This window comes from Temnothorax americanus, unplaced genomic scaffold, assembly GCF_048541705.1.
Source record: "Temnothorax americanus isolate GAGA-0224 unplaced genomic scaffold, ASM4854170v1 Scaffold118, whole genome shotgun sequence".
NCBI classification, from domain to species: domain Eukaryota; kingdom Metazoa; phylum Arthropoda; class Insecta; order Hymenoptera; family Formicidae; genus Temnothorax; species Temnothorax americanus.
This window is the reverse complement of record NW_027509251.1, coordinates 126,337-139,238: the sequence shown is the minus strand read 5'-3', so window position 1 is coordinate 139,238 and position 12,902 is coordinate 126,337. Positions and strand designations below refer to the sequence as shown.

The 12,902-nt window shown below is 37.5% G+C and overlaps 1 protein-coding gene across 2 annotated transcripts in view; it reads right to left on the bottom strand.

The window, feature by feature from the left end:
* Window positions 1–12,902, bottom strand: part of LOC143908854 (photoreceptor-specific nuclear receptor) — a 36,059-nt gene that overhangs the window by 18,696 nt on the left and 4,461 nt on the right. For both annotated transcript variants that reach the window (XM_077426687.1, XM_077426686.1), the window contains exon 3: window positions 7,166–7,574. In XM_077426687.1, coding sequence (XP_077282813.1) covers window positions 7,166–7,574 — 409 coding nt within the window. The remainder of the gene's footprint in view (window positions 1–7,165; window positions 7,575–12,902) is intronic.

Genomic DNA, 12,902 nt, shown 5'->3' with positions numbered 1-12,902 from the left:
TTTTTCAAAAATAAGTCTTTATACAATATTGTAATGTACATTTTATACATGCATGACATTCAAGAATCCAATTTCATTTAAATAAAGAAATAGTAGAAAGAATGAAAATCCTACTATCTTGAATAATTTTTAAATAAGATAACATAATTTTTTATCTTAGATAAAAATGAATATACTTTGTATTTTTTTTTTTTTACCTAAATAAAATAAAGATGATTCTATTTGTTCGTCTGAATAATCATACATAGAGATAATTTTTTCTAGATACCGTCAAACACTGCTGTAATCGCAGGTAATGTTACTAATGAGAAAAAGAGGATCGCGGCGATGCTATAAGGATCTGAATCACATTGCGTACAAATTTTCCGGTCTCGTTGGAATCGTATAGCGGTTTTATATCCGTGCTGCGTAACAAGGAAAGGAAAATAGGACTCCTTTAAGGTCGGGCAACGAAGTGGCGGGGACGCTGTCGCTGAATTTGACGAGATTAAGAGGGATAAGAAGAAGGTACGTGACCCCAGGACAGTCGCCTCTTTACGTTAGTCAGCTCGGAGGGATAACCGGGTTAGCCCAACAATAAAAGTAATCGAATTTAACACCATCTCCCGAAGAGTGCGCACCCCGGATTTCCGACAAGTGCGCCCGAATTTCTTCGACCTCCCGGCGAGAGACAAGAGAGCTACGACAGAATTACGACGATTGTTGATAAAACGTCGTCGTCAAGGATCGATCGATCTCGCGCAGAATGACGAACTCGTTAGATTTCTAGCCGTGTGAATTTAAAATAATTATTTTTACCAGCTGAAACAAAAGAATTTAAGCAAGAGAAGAAGAGTTTGAACAATTTATCAGATATATATAGGTATGATTTTCTATATAATTTTTAAAAATTTATAATAAATATAATAAAATAATCTCTCTCTCTCTCTCTCTCTCTCTTACTCTTTCTCGGAGCAAATTATTCGAAAAAATTATGAATTCTTACCTCCGTGCTCTTTAGTAATAAACTTCTATTTTTTGCATCAATTATTTATAATCTTCTCCGATGCGTATGGCTTAACACGCGTCGTTTATCGCCTCTTAGCATTCATAACATCACGTTACATCAGAAAGATCGTTTAACGTAGGCCTATTGGTTAAAGGGTTACAGCGCGCCTGTCGCTTCGCTGACGGCACAACAGCAATAAACCACACATATCCAGCGCATCCATGACGTGCATCCGACAACGCAAAGTAGGGCGATCGACGGGCGTGATAACCGGCAGCACATGCTTCCGGTAATTCAATGAGGCGAACAATGCCGGCCGCTCGTAGAACAGAGAGATGCGTAAATAAATGTATGATATGCTTCTGAAGGGTGAATACAGGAGAGGGGGAGCCCGCGGCAAGGGGCGCCAGTCTCGCGCCCTGCGGATCCGCTGGGGTGTGAACGCAAATCAATTTGCACGGCGAGCCCCCCGCTGACGCTGGCGGCACCACGCCGAGGGACCGATTCGGTCGGTGGGCCCTTGGCGTGTTACAACGCCTCAGGACAAGATAGCGCACGGCTCCTTGTGACTGGCGTTTGTTAAAATCGCGCTAACAGCGGTCTGACGACAGCCGCTGGCGGAAAACTTACGGTATTAATTCTCACATATGCGGCGCGTGTATTTTGCATAATAAGTGCGATTCAGCTGATTAAGCTGATGGCTACAAAATGATATTTTGTTATACGTTTCGATATACGTTATTGTTCCAAAAAATCGTAAAAAATGTAGAAATAAATCTTGAATAAATTACTTTCTAAAAGTCGAAGAGTGAAATATCACTCAAAACGAGTGAAATGCAGGTGTAACAAAAAGTGAGCCTGTGCACTTTGAGTGATTCGCCACTCCAAGAAAAAGTATAATCGCACTCCATTTGAGTGAAAGAGCATTTTTTTTTAATGCAGTAGATCAGTGACCATATATATATATACATATATATAAGAGTGAATTATATTACTCTACAATTTTGAGTGAAAAATTTTACTTTGTAGAGTAATTTTACTCTATCTTAGAGTCATTTATCAGTCGATCTTTACACAGAAAGAAAAGAAACGTTAAATCTGATCAACATGAAATCAAATACAGATATACTTGTATACACGCAAGAATATATATATAAACTTGAAATGAGATTATAGTAAACAAAGAAAACTTGCTTGAATGAAATCATTTATTTAGTTAAACAAAGTATTGTTTAAGTCAATCAAGAAAAAAAAGTTAAAATAAGAAGTTGAAATTCTTATAAGAAGATTCTTGCATAATATATTCAAGTAAGGTAAACGGCCCAGTTATAGGCACCTTTATAGCAGCGGCCCTGATTTTTTATTATTTACGAACGCGATATATTGTTAAACCCCAAACAAACTATTTTAACACGTGCATTAAAGCTTTCTGAGTAAGATTCACCTATATTTTTAGTTAAATTATTTAGTTCTAATAAATAAATAATTATTTTTATAATGCTCGTTACTGCCGGCGTTTTTGGCACTATCGAAGTGCTCTGCCGCACTTTATGGCACCAACGGGCCCAATTTTCGGCACTTCGAGACGTCACAGTTACTTAAATTGTCCTGCGTATAATTTTAGCTGTAATAATCAATGTTTAATTACTAATTAGCTTGTAGGTATTATATTTTGTCAACCACTGCAAAAAAACTACATATATATGATATAAGATATATAAAATAAATTAGCTATCTTTTCGAAGAGTCCAAAGTCTCCATCACTTTTTTCTCTATCTGTGCTTACTCTGTTACAACAGATTTTTTATATATTACATTAAAATACAAAAAATAAGATAGGTAAAAATAAAACACAGAAAACAAAATTTATCTGTAGCGTAAAAAAAAGTGTCAAAATGTGTTGAATAATTAATAAATTTCAAACAAATTTCATAAAAATTCATTAGAATTATTTTTTTCATAAAAAATGTTTTTTATCATAAATTTTCGAGTTACAAGTATCAATAAATCTACCTCAATTTCTAGAATAATAAAGTAAAATTGATGATGCAACATATTACAAACTCTGTGCCAAAAAGTAAAACATAATCTTCATTACGTGACGCACTTTTTGGCATCAGGAATTTAAGGGAAAAACTAACATACAGATAAACTATTACTTATCTAATCGATAATGTGATTCGTGCTGAACATGTTCATATAACCATTATGACGTTTTAATACTTACATAATACTAAAAATCAGCAGTTTGACGTTTGCTACCACTAAGGTGTGTCACCTAGGAATGCCTATAGGAATGCCCTTCGGGAGCCACTGAAACGCGCGAGTCGCTCCATTCACTGTCGATAATTTAAGTACGAAACATTAAAAAAAAAAGTGTTTGTGCAATAATCAACAGTAAAAAACGCTCTTTAATTTGCTTTAATATTTGACGAAAACTTTATTTATTACAAATATAAATGTACCGTCGGTGCCGAAAACTACACTCTTAAGCATGTGTCGCCAAAAATTGGAGGTACATGTTGAAATTTTGTCCTTACGTAATTACGAGGACATAATTAGTCACTTTTAAGCATGTGTCGCCAAAAATTGGAGGTACATGGTACCTCGAAGTTAGGAAGTACGTTATGGGCAACGAATATTCACCCGACAAAAAAAATTATTTATTTCAAAATTTTATTATTATTTTTTAACTAAATTTGTTTCTTAAGATGCAGTCTATGATTATAAATATTTTCTCGTATTTGAAAAATCACTTACCATGATGGGATTCGAACTCGCCGGGACCTCTGGATCGTGAGCTAACTGCCTTACGTGGTAGACTACTTCTTAATTTAATGTAAGTGTTATATATAGTCTACACATATGTCATAACCAGCGCAAATATATAGTTTTTCAAAAATTATCTTAAGAAAAGAAACAAATTCAGTTTAAAAAGAGTAATAAAATTTCGAATTAGATATATAATATAATATTGCCCGCTGCTATTCGCGAATGTCTTTCGTTCAACAAATGTCGCGATTATGCCATGGTTGGCTACGTATACGAGGTACGTATGTAGAAGGTATATACGGAAAGCCCCCTAAAAAACTGTACCTCCTATGACACGTCCGTGCATGTCCGCGTCGAGTGGCTTCGCGAATGTCTTTTGTACGAGGTACATATGTAGGAGGCTAGGAGGTACACATTTGTACGAGGTACATATGTACGTACGAGGTACGTATGTACGGGGTACATACGGGAAGCCCCCTAAAAAACTGTACCTCCTAAAATTGTATTTTCTAAAAAATTGTACCTTGAATTTATAAGTGCGGTACCTCCAATCGGTACCTCCTCCTTTATCAGTACCTCGTGTATTCCGTACCTCGTGCTACTGTACCGGGAAAAGTATAGCAGCATGTAACTCGAAATGTCATTTCCATTTAGAAATTAGTACCTCGAATTTGGAGATACTACGCGGTACATGCTTAAGAGTGTAGGACAGTGCCTGTAACTGGGCCGTTTACCTTATATCAGTGTTGATTTGACACTTTTTTTTTCTTTCTGTGTTGTGAATCGTGATTCACTATAACTTTAGAGTAAGATCGTATAAAAATTTGAGTAAAAAATTCACTCCTATATAGGACCTCATGCCCGCATTTACTCAAATTAGAGTGACAACTTTTTCTTTTGGAGTGACTATCGCAATCGATCACTCTAATGTCTAATATATTAATGGCGAAATCACTCTATGAGATTTAGAAAGTAGAACTGATCTCTTCCATGTAAACTATATATATGTGTTAAAATATATAAATAAAATATATAAATAAAAATATTTTAATGAATGAGATGTATATGAAAAATACTTCAATATAAAATATATAAAATATTTTAATGTATAAAATATATGAAATAGTTTAATGCATATAGAATATTTATGTCTCGGTATATTACTTTGCATTTGCATATCGCCAAAGTATGACATTTTTTTAAAGAAGTTTTTAGAGCGTCAAGGGATTGTTAAACGACCTAATTATAAATGTTCTTAAATTTTTGCTACGCTATGACGCACAATATTGGCTATCTACATCAACGCTATCGACGTTTAATTTTATCGTTTGCGAAAATGAAAAGACCAGCGTTTTGCCCTCGGTCAGGCGGTTACAACACGGTAAAGACTGAAGAGCCTCCGCACAGATAACCAATTATCCGCGGAGAGGGGAACGAGATGCGACAGATGCGTCCCGACGCGATGCGCCGCGATGGCGCGCCGTCCACAATCGTCGGATTAGCGCAAATCCTCACGGATCGGTTAGATGCAATTAAGTGCATCGTGCGTGGATAAGAACGGCCGAAATGTTCGCACGGGCTCCCGCGGGGCTCGCACTTGAACTCTCGCACGCAAATGTCGCTACTCCAACAACAAAGGCCGCGTCTTTTATCTTCCTTGCCTCCGTTCAGTCGTGATCGAGAGCGAAAATTGTTCGCGTACCACGCTCGCGTCAAGATAGAATATACTTATCTGTTTTTTACTAAACATTATTCCTCTCATTATCTGATGTGTCTCTTTCTCCTTTAAACACTTTCATCAGTCAAATATGCGTGTTGTGTAAAAATTATACAAATGATATATTTAATTGATTTTCGGCTTTACACTGTGAAATCTATAATTGAGGAGATACGTAACTTCTAATTTTGCTGTTAATTTGATTATATTTTTATAAGCAATTTCACCTGGGATGATTTTTACACTCCAATGAAAAGTCATTGTTATTAAATACATATTTCATATTTTTTATTGTTCTATAATTTATTAGTATTTGAGGACAGTAGGTATGTATATATAGATTTACTTAATTTCTGAAAAAGTAAGGAGAAACCAAAAAAATATTTTAAAAAATGGAAGGAACATTAAAATTGTCGAAAAAGTGAAGCTTAATTATATCACAATAATACTTGGGGTGATTCTTACGTACAAAATTTTTACGTATAAAAATCCCCCCACAGGTGACCATTCTTGCATAAATCTTAGAGTTTTCAACTCGTAGATTTTCATATTTTTATCATGAGTTTTAAAACTGAAGAGGGAGGTTATCGATGGCTGCTCTCGGATCATCCGGGGTTAATATCGAGTTAAGCATCGAGCGGAGCCATGTGGGCCAAGTTGAGTGAACTCATTCTAATGCCGGGTCACAAGCGCGGGATGGTATAATGTCGAATCCGCCGGGGGCCCATCGAGAGCTAACCCAAGAGCCGCCGCCGCCGTATCGGCGACGAGAGTTATACCCGCCGGGTTATCCGAGAGCCGGTGGCAAAGCCGGTGGCGCTCGTACGAGGAACTATTACCGTCCCCCGGGAACGGCCATCCATCTCCATCGGATCTCTCTCGCGCGCGCGAGTCCGGAATCGGCCGTCCCGGTCTCGCTCGTCCCCGCGCTCGATCCGTGTCAGGGACACGCAGGCGCGCGGCGGCACTCGATACTAGCGCAGCTATTAACCCTCCGTGCTTTTTGAAAAATAAACAGGCACGGCTTCGTGACCGAAATGCAAAGCGGCGTCTCGCCGAGAGCCCAGACCCGATGCCACATTCGCGGCGTTACAATTCTTTCCCCGTCACGGATTGAGTTGCCGGACTGTTAACGAGTGCGTCGATAAACTATCGCGTACGAGGGACGTTTAACCGTGACGAATATTGTTATCCACTCGCGGATACGGTACTTCGTATCGTACAATCTCTCGTATCGTAGAAAAAAAGATTGCGCTTTTGCTCAACTTGATCGATTAAAATTCTGTCCGTTGCAACCGCAAAGACGACTGTACATCCATATTACTTGTTACATTGCGATACATTAGAATTATGTTAAGGAATTAGGATGTCGTTGGGTGAATAATAATTAATCCCAATCATATTCTCCGTGCAGATGCAGCGCTAATAGTGTAGACGCGGTAGACGAGCGCGACTGTTGCCTAATTAAATTAAAACCCGAGCTCATTTAGTACAGACTTCTGAAGACTTGTGAATCCGGGAATGCAGTCCCGTTTCTATATGCGAATCCAGGGGTTTAGCACGTTTAATTTAAAACTGAAATAAACTATTAAGCACATGAATCTCGATGTCTCAACAATTTATTCCTACACTGCTCAATTTCTAGGAATCTAGATGCTATGTTCCGATTATTCGAAACTTGGACTCACCTGTATATCAGCTTTCGTCGGACACTCCTCTTGAAAAAGCCGCTGCAGCCGTTGCAGGCGAGTATCCCGTAATGTTTGCCGGAGCTGGTGTCGCCGCAGACCACGCATATCAGTCCGAGGCTACGCGGCGGTTTACTGCCGTGCTGCGGCTGCTGCGGCTGTTGCTGCTGCTGTTGCTGCTGCTGATGCTGCACCTGACCCAGCAAGTGCGGGTGACCGTTCCCGAGCGCGGTCAGGTACGGCGACCGGGCCAGAGGGAAGTCCGTCGGCATTCCTCTGCAGAGGGGCACCGGGCACTCCTGGACCGACCGGGAGGCGTAAGGATCGTGGCTCGACGTGGACCCCGTTGCTCCCAGAGGACTGTAACGCTCCGGCAGACCCGGGGAAATGACGCTGCTCTCGCCTGAGTCTGGAAAGCGAGTTCATTTATTTCATAATTAATTTTTGCAATGAGATCTAACAAGAAAAAGAGGCAAATATTGTATTCGCTTAATTATTTATTATTATATAATACAGATTTTTTTGCCTTGCGTGGATAAGATACATAATCTACTTCAACAGCATTTTAAAAGGTACAAAACGATCCTGTTTGTTTGACAAGAAGAAAACACAGGGACTAAAATTGTAATATACATATATATATATATATATATATATATATATATCTTTTAGTATAAATTTATTAATCGAATCTACAAAACTTTGTTATTACAAAACTTGTTACATATTTTGTGACAGTATATTAAACTCTTATTATAAGTTACAGCCTGTCTGAATGTAAAATTAACGAGTCCGGTGTCAAAAAGGTGTTGAACTCAAAGAGTGAGTTAATTACACAAATTTTATCAGTAAATGACTTGCGTTAATAATAAAAAGATATAAACAGGGAACCATAAATTAATATATACTGTCTTTATCCAGACGTCAAAATCTTAAAAAAAAATATTTCTGAAAAAATGATTATGTCGATAATTTGCCATCGTCAAAATATCTCGTATTCTTCAGTGTCAGTACAAATTATTTCCCTTGTAATTTCGTGCCACACTTTGTATGCAGTGACTGCGATTGAACGAAAGTGTTGACGGAGTGTCTTTTGTTTTTTTCGTGGGGATCGAAAGGTGATACAAGCGTTATTGTAATTTGACCGATTGTAAATCCAGTTTTAAATTTTCTCAATTCAGACTAAAACATTTAATAAAATTTCGTACTTTTATTAAATAAATTTACGAAGGTATTTGCATGCAAAATACAAATGTAAAATGAAATTGGAATTGTTAATAATATTAGTTTGATCCTTGCGTAACTTAATTGAAAATATCGCTCGATTGTTAAATTACCCCGCGCTTATCTGTGATTATAACTTTAATTACAGTTTTAATTATAACGAGCTTCAATTTAGCTGAATTATCTTATGGCATTTACATATTTCTATTAATTTAATCTATTACATTTTCAACGAGACAGAAATGTAACCGAGTTTTCAACGTCACAATTTCCTGCAATTTTGTGCACAGTGTAAAAATTAGTTTTATTTATTATAAATTATATAATAATCACTTTATTTTGAACAAAAATCGATATAATTCTTTGTAGACCGCAATATCGCGATGGAGAGCGGGAGAAGATAAAGGCACATTATCTCTCCAATTGCAATATCATGTCTGACTGTGGCAATCCATTATCTTTTTTGGTCGCAGAATCCGCTTCCTTGGCGCTGCGACGAAAGGCCCGAGATTTACGATTAAAGTATCATTTTTCCACAATCAATTCGGCGTTTTCATTTCGATCAGCCGGCCGTTACTTTCGACTTAATCCCAGAAATCTCTTTCGCACGTTTGGGCGATCAACCCCCGGCCGGGGCAGGTCGAAAAGTCCCTGCCACAGTTCCTGATTGATTTCGAAGAACGAGGGTCGTCGAGCACCCCGCGATCGCGCATAAAATAATTGCGCGCACCAGCTAACGCTCGACCATTATGGACCGTAAAGCTCGCGCGGTCTGGTTCACCGTTATTCAATTGGCGATCGATATCATCTCGAATTGGTAATTGAAAATTCTCTCATAACTTTCGACGAAAGCGATTCTAAAGGATTCTGTCGTCCTTTCTTTTCGTCGGGATGACATGATATCCTCGTATTACGTAACAGCGATTAGATTTCATATATAACGACATGTACTTCGAGATAATTACTTAAGTGAACGACATATTTTGCTGAAGACTCCTTTTAGAATGTAGCATTTTTACGAAGTATAAATTGTTTATATTTAATTAAACAGAATTTTGAAATTAGCAAACAATGAGAAATATTTAAATCTCTTATCGACTGTCGAAGACGCGTGATTTCTAGCGATTCGTAGCGCAGCGAAATCATTTCGCGCGGGCGCTATCTTGACATCATCCCGCTTCTCAATCCGCATGGTAATTCTCAAACGAATTTTATCTGATCCCGCGGCATTAACGAGGCCGAAACGAGTTTTCGATCGAGTTCGGGGATGGCCGACAAATACGATTCCGGCGAGATCTCGCGCCTCACTGAAGACACCGGCGTGACTAATAAAGTCGAGCCGAGTAGAGAGAAGCGAAATCGCATTTCGTTGATCGCGCAGATGTTCATCGCCATGGCGCACGCGATTTTTCCGCTGAAACTTGTTTATCGTATTGGCAACACATTTCGAGGATTTGAGGAGACCTCACCTCTTTCGTCGCATTTTTCGCTGCCAATTTTCCGAGACCGCAATCGCGTTTTTATGAAAATGGAATTTCATTGAAACAGGCTTGCTATTAGACGTGAATAAAAATAGAATGGAATGTAATTGCACCGTTAGAAAATAAAGTTTAATCGCAACATGAACACTTATGCTACACTGTTAAATTCTTAGAATCAAATTATATTCAATTTTAGTCATTTTTAACCATTCCTATATAGGTCGCTACTGCTCTCTCCTACTCAATATGACGTTAATTTAATTAAATTATATAATGGAGTTCAATAATAAATTTTGACACACATGGTAGTTAAAAATAACAAAACAATATTTAACTCAAAGTATTTTCTTTAAATATCATTTTTTAATATATATAGTTAACAGTGTAAATAAATAAATGCATTTGACGCAGCTGTACATAGAGATTCCCGATTTATATTTGTCCATATTATAGAAATATATTCACGGAAAGAAAATCGCGATAGGTTTTGGAAATTCTGATTCAAATAGGTAGCAGGTTGACGACGCGTGTCGCGCGACGCGTGTTACACGTTACACCGAAATCGTCCCTTCTCATTTATTCGACATAAATATTTATATTCGAGCCTTCTTACTTCCTGAGCTTTTTCCAAACTCATTTCCCGATGTAAATACTGTTTGTCTTCGCGATCCATCCGGTAAGCCTTCGGGGACGCGAAAAAAGAGCAGAGATTCCCCGTGGGGTGCCAGGAAGCTATCGAATATAATAATTCTGCCGTCAGAGAAAAAGATACCCTACTGTTGCCAAAATTTCTCTTCTTATCTTAACGTGGCCTCTCGGAAACCCAAATCTATATCTACGAATTCGCTACAGCTTAGACAATCCGATTGCATCAAATCGCATCGCTCCCGATCGTTATCAAATCACGTCGGGACAGGCGGCCGGTGTCAGTCTTATTAATTCAACTCACGTGACTTTGTATAAGCGTCGGGGCTTTTCGATCTCGTTAACGCACACCCTCTAATCCTGTCGATTAGAGTATATTCTGACGCATTCTGATTCAATCTTCGGAACAGCGAAATATCTGTTCGACGATAACGTTGAGATGCAATCGATTTGCGATGACTATCTTTTCATTCATAAACCGGTGACAGTTTATTCGCGATCACCGATTAATATTACCTTCGATCTTTGTATTTAGTTTACGCATTACATAGCTGGAGTACACAAAAGATAAATAATTGTAAAATCATTATTTTCGTAGTTTTAAATGTATATATATTTAAAAATGCGCATATACATACACATACGCGTTCGCAAATTACGGCATTAAGCTAATCAAATCTTGTCGCGGTGCAATCTGTCGGCCGCGTGGGGTTAACTGAAAAGAGAAAAATGATGGTCCAATATAAAATACACACCCGCTATAAGCCACCCGCACCGAGAGTAACGCACGCAAAAGCAGGGGCATCAAATTTCATTAGCATATCAATGCTGGCGGATGGCAAGGCGCCACCTGCGCCCTCGTATTATGGAATCATCGGGAAAAGCGAGAGGGGGTCGAGTTGCGAGTGGGGCCAGGGGTTGCGTTAGTTGGAGAGATAAAAAAAAAGTAGTTTGTTCCCCCTTTTTCGATACATTCTTTGCTAATTTCGGCTAATTGTTAGCGCATCGCGAATACAACGTTAGCGAACATTTCTTTATGCTTTGTTATTTTTACCGAAAAAATATGTAGAACAAGTGTTATCGAACGGAATTATAAATATGATTTAAAACAGATTCTTATAAAAGATTTAAAGAAAAGCAGCTATCATTGCAAGAATGTATATACTAAAAAAACGGTTTTGCTAAAGTATATAAAAATTAAGCTAGATGCAGATCTAACAATAACTATGCTGACCATATCAAAATAATTATGTAGAATGTTTAAGCATCATATGCTGCAAAAATTTACATATTCTATTAATCTATAGTAATCAGCTAGTCTATATAATATAATTATTTAGCCTAACATTATTGGCTTAACATAATTATTTTCAAATCTGTATTTAAGTAAGTTTTTACTTCTGCAAAATCGGTCTTTCCGCATGTGTATATGTTTATTTTCCAAAAGATAGAAAGAAAAAACAAATCTCGCATTTATTGCTATCAAGTAGATTTAAAAGATGTCGAAATAATGTTACTGGGACAACAGTATTTGATGCGTTGGCAAATATAGTATTAAGGAGGCTCTTACCTCGATCATAAAACGACAGATCTTTATGAAATTAAATTATGCTGTAAAGTGAACCACAACGAACCGATGCCCAAAACTTTAGCATAGGTTAACAATAAAAATTTTAAAAATATCAGTATTGAAATTCGCATTTTTAACACAGGGTATATGGTAAGCACTAAAATTTTTACCGGAAGTGATGTATTTTCTTGGCAAGTTTGCGAGCCAGGTAAACAAAAAACTAAGGAATTGTAGTTAAAATAATAATCTTTTTAATGATAAGAAGAAAACTAGGTGTTGACGATGAGTTATAAAAGATATTGTAGTTTTAATATAACGTACGACAAGTTAGGTGAATGATCTTCCGAGTGTCAAAATCGCGCGAAGTTTCTAATCTCACTTGCACATGTCTTTTCTCTGCGCTGTATCTTATAGCGGCATAATTATTCTCTCGCGCATTGACAACCTTTATTTTCGAGAATTTTCCTTTCATTTTCCCTCTCAGCATTCTCACGTTATATCTTTCTTTTAGCTCCATCTCTTCATCGCATCAATCGCTACAACGCTACACGGCTACACCTCACTTAGCTGCAGACTGCTGCAGAGTGCAGACGACGTTGTAACACGCGCATGTTATTATTGTTATTATTCCTGCTCTTTAGCACTGACGTAGTCAACTGACTTAATGTATAAATTTTAATATTTACACTAATAGAACATATAACTTACTCTTACACTATGTAAAAATCATTATTTATTTTTTTATTTAATTTTCCGATAATTTTATAACCAATTATTAATGATAATTTTTCGGTTGCTACATTGATTAGAGCAGCCG